The sequence below is a fragment of the Convolutriloba macropyga genome, unplaced genomic scaffold, assembly GCF_964194025.1.
Source record: "Convolutriloba macropyga unplaced genomic scaffold, txConMacr16.3 SCAFFOLD_6715, whole genome shotgun sequence".
Lineage (NCBI taxonomy): Eukaryota > Metazoa > Xenacoelomorpha > Acoela > Convolutidae > Convolutriloba > Convolutriloba macropyga.
The window spans coordinates 1-4,000 of NW_027449275.1; the positions used below are offsets into that span (position 1 = coordinate 1).

Consider the following 4,000-nt stretch of genomic DNA (forward strand, 5'->3'; position numbering starts at 1 on the left):
GCAAAGATGGAGAAGTCTCTGCCGAGGAGCTGCTGGCGATGCTCGAGCCGCTTGGGAGCTCCGTTGAGGACTCGGTATGGACTTTGAGACAGCATTACAGACAGCACACCACAATCATACGCCATGAACGGACAGACATGCATGTGGCTCTGTCTTTGTATTTCTGCCGAGATTCTGCCGTTTTTCTATCTTGTGTTGATCGCAAGCCGTAGCCTCTGCCCTGGTCCCCTGGTCCCCTTCCTTTTCCCCATACCGTCTCTTCGATTCCACGGCGCTCCTGAATGTTTCAGCCAATATTCAGCGCTGAACCCCAAGGTGAACACCGGTGCCTGCGGCAGGGGGACCTGGGGCTGTCGGAACTTTTCAGCCGTCTGCTGGAAGACCTCAAGGCCGAGCCAGAGGCTGCAGCTGCCCTCCTTGCCGACAAGGCTGGCAGCCAAGGACCGCATCCCAAGATGGGATGTCGACCAGATTGTTTCTGTGGCATCAAAGCTTGAGGTAAACGGGACACGCCCACATGTCCTATCGGTTGCTCTGCCTGTAGCGGCGGACACGTTGCCGTAGCGTGCATAGCTGTTGGCAATCAATGGCAGATTGTATGTCTGGCGTGTTGCGCAGCGATATGGCAGTGGATTGTGTTATCAGGCGGTAGCGACCTGCTGAGCCCTACGGGATGACACTCCCCGCCCCCTGCCCCTACTGCCATTGCAGCCTGAGCTGATGGCGATGCCGGTGGCCAAGCCCCACCTGACGGCTATGCTTGGCCTGGGCCGGTCGGGCGTCACCATGGACGCGACCCAACTGAAAACCGAATTAAAGGCTTGCCGTGATGCCCACAAGCAGGTGCTGTTTCTCCTCTCCCTCTCTCCCTCTCCCTCTCCCTCTCTCCCTCTCCCTCTCCCTCTCTCCCTCTCCCTCTCCCGCTCCCTCTCCCTCTCTCCCTCTCTCTCCTCTCTCTCTTCTCTCTCTCTCTCTCTCCCTCCCTCCCTCCCTCTCTCCTTCTCTCTCCTCTTTCCTGTTCCCTTTCCGCATGGATGCACAGGACACCTCACTGTCCTTCCTGACTACTTTGTCACCTGTGTCGAATTACGGATTGCCCTGCCTCTGGCCGCTAACCCACATAATGCGCGTAATCTGCTTTCCTGCCTGCAGGCCAAGGCGGTGTTCCGCCAGCTGGAAGGCACCCCGGATGACCGGCAAACCGGCCTTCAACGAGGCATGGAATACGCAGGCCCCGCCAGCGACATACTGAAGACAATGGGGGAGCAGATGCGGGAGAAGAACGGCACCAAGGCCTTCCAGGTCAGCCTCCAGCCACGTTCCAATCCGCAATCACCCAGCGATGCCCAAGCTGTGGCTGTCCTGAATCCCAGCCCCTCCCTCGGGAGTTCATCCTTGAGTCTCAGACTCTCCGACTTGCCATGGAATTGCAGGGATATGACAAGGATGGGAGTGGCCGGCTTGAGCAAAACGAGCTCTGCAAGGTTGCCAGGGAGCTAAACCTTGCAGTCTCTGGGGAGGAGCTGCGCTTCTTCCTTGCCTTCACTTTGCTGTCCGATTCCACGAGGTGCGTGAGCTGTCCACTTCGGGACGGACAGACCATCGCCCCTCCCCTCTCTTATCTTCCCCCAGACTCCTCAGCTTCCAAATAGTCTCGACCCCAAGAACCCCCCCCCCCCCCCCCCCCCCCCCGGCCCGAACGATCAACGGTCGCCTCGGCCGCATCTCCTGGCAGCCAGGGCCACCTCACCTTTATGGAAGTCTGACTGCGTCACCGATAGGACCCCCCCCCCCCCTCTCTCTCTTCCCCCGGCCCTCTTCCTGCCTATCGTATCTTACCTCTGCTCGCTTTCCTCCCCACCCTGTCTCCTCAAGTTGGAATGAGCTTTCAACTTGCAGGGTCTGGACTACCCACGCCCAACTCTATTCGCCGCTGCCCCCACCCATCTCGCCACCTACCCATGTAGCAAGCACGGGGGCCGGTCTGCACGTGCTCTGGCAGCAGAGCCCCCGACCGCGATAAGTGTATAGGGCCGGCCTTGTGACTACTCTGTCGCGGCTGAATTCCCACATGCTGCTGTAGAGATGGAGCGCTGTCCCTCGAGGAAACCCAAGCGATGCTAGAGCCATTCATGGGACTTCCTGGCGACCCTGCCATCGTCGCAGACTCAGGCAAAGCCGACAATGAGACAAGTCCTGACGGCGGCATCGACGAGAGCGCGCCTGTGCCGGCAAACCACGGTGCTCCACCGGCCGTACCTAACGCCACAGCCAAACAGCCGTTACCAGAGGCCACCACGCAACCTCAAGACCCCTCAGAGCCGGCAGCTGCGCCGGACGGCGGCCCCCATGGGACCAGCTTGGCCGAAGCCTGAGGGAAACGCAGGCGACATCGGAGCTCCTACCAACAATGTGGAGCCCGGTTCAACAGGAACCGAGCCAGGACCTGGTGTTCGGCCTGAAGAGCAGCAGCGGCAGCAGCCGCAGCCCCAGCAGCAGCAGCAGCCGCAGCCACAACATCAGGAGCCACAGCAAAAGCAAAGTGAAGGTAGCGCGCCTGCAGCGCCTCACGTTGGTAACGGAGCCGCATCAGGGAGTGATTTCGCCGCAGGCAGTGAGGAGCGCCACACCACGGCGGCGCACGAACCTGCCACGCCGGTCGCTGCCCCCGCCATGGCGAAGCCGGAACATGTGCCTGGCCCACAGCCAACGCTTAAAGCCGCCCCAGGTATCTGATTGAATTCCACCTGGCTCCGAGCCTACACAGTATCTGCTCCTCCGGCGGCAAGGCTCAGCATGGCCATTCTAGATTGCAGCCTGCACGACAAACGATGCATGTTTGCAGACGAGACCCGCGGCTGGAAATTGATACTGCAATGACAAACTCTCAGCCACACCGCATTTCGCATCAACACCATTCATGTGGGGCTTTGAATGCACCGTTCACCTCTCCGTCTACTGAGGGCTGCTGAGGACACTTCTCGTGTTGAAGATGGAGAGCTGGTCCTCAACACCACGGCCTGGAATCGGAGATCATTCTGCCTTACACAGAGTTTATTAAATTTGGCAAAGTCATTTATTTCCCACTGAAAAGGGCAGAGACAGATATGGCCCAGCACTTGAGGGGTCCTCGTCAGCCCTACGAGGGGCAGCCGTGCTATGTTGCCCACGTCCCTCAAGCCTCCGCCAGTCCCTCCTGACCTCCACCCAGCGGAGCATCTCGAGTTCCGCAACGTGCCCTGAAAGTGAAACAATCAAATCCCAGAGCCTCACACTCGGTCTCCATTCCTTTGATAACAACCAAATCCTGCTGGTCTGTTGCTGGTGGGGAATGGAGGAAGCTGGGGAGTGCTATTCCGCTCATGCCCGGTACCACGGCCGGCCCTTGTTCAGGGACTCCTCGGGGAAGCCCTGCCTCATCCTCCTCCAGCGCTGGACGCTGCTTGGTCAAGGGCATGCTGCCACTGCTGGTTTTGCAGCGGCTCCATCAGCTTGGGGTTCTTCCGTATTGTGACCGCTGTGGAGCGATACGCTTTCAAGCCATCCGCTTTCATGATTGGGTAAGATGGCACCATGATCTCCACGGGCCGGCCATCATCCCCGGCGGCTATGAACGACTTGCTGGGCCCTGTCTTTGTCGTCGCAGGATGGGGAGGCAAGAAACTCCTCTGCCCACCGCTGCCTGCAGTTGAGCCGGACGGCACCAACCGCTGCATCATACCCCGGCCGACATCCCCGAGAACCTGGACAGCCTTACCAACGCCTGTTGGACCCTGCTGAAGTGTGCGGTTATCTTCAGAGATCCGCGCCCTCCTTCTGCCATAAGTATGGCTCTTGCCACCTCTCTCGGCGGTCTTCTGCGGAGTCGCTTGAAGCACTTTCTGGCCCACCGTGAGGAGGCCGGCAACGCCTTGGGGAACGGTCAAGGAAGGGGCTGATGATGAAATCATGCCTGTGGCGGCTGGAATTCCCTCGTTGTCCTCCCATGGGTCTGTCATGC

General features: G+C 59.6%; 1 protein-coding gene across 1 annotated transcript; it reads left to right on the plus strand.

Annotated features, from left to right (window-relative positions):
• The first annotated feature begins 123 nt into the window (after window positions 1-123).
• On the plus strand, window positions 124-2,464 carry LOC142354918 (uncharacterized). Its single transcript, XM_075407249.1, has 5 exons — window positions 124-498; window positions 712-843; window positions 1,153-1,302; window positions 1,374-1,567; window positions 2,084-2,464. The coding sequence occupies exons 1-5, from the start codon at window positions 124-126 to the stop codon at window positions 2,373-2,375; spliced, it is 1,143 nt and encodes a 380-aa protein (XP_075263364.1). The 3' UTR covers window positions 2,376-2,464.
• Window positions 2,465-4,000: the final 1,536 nt, after the last annotated feature.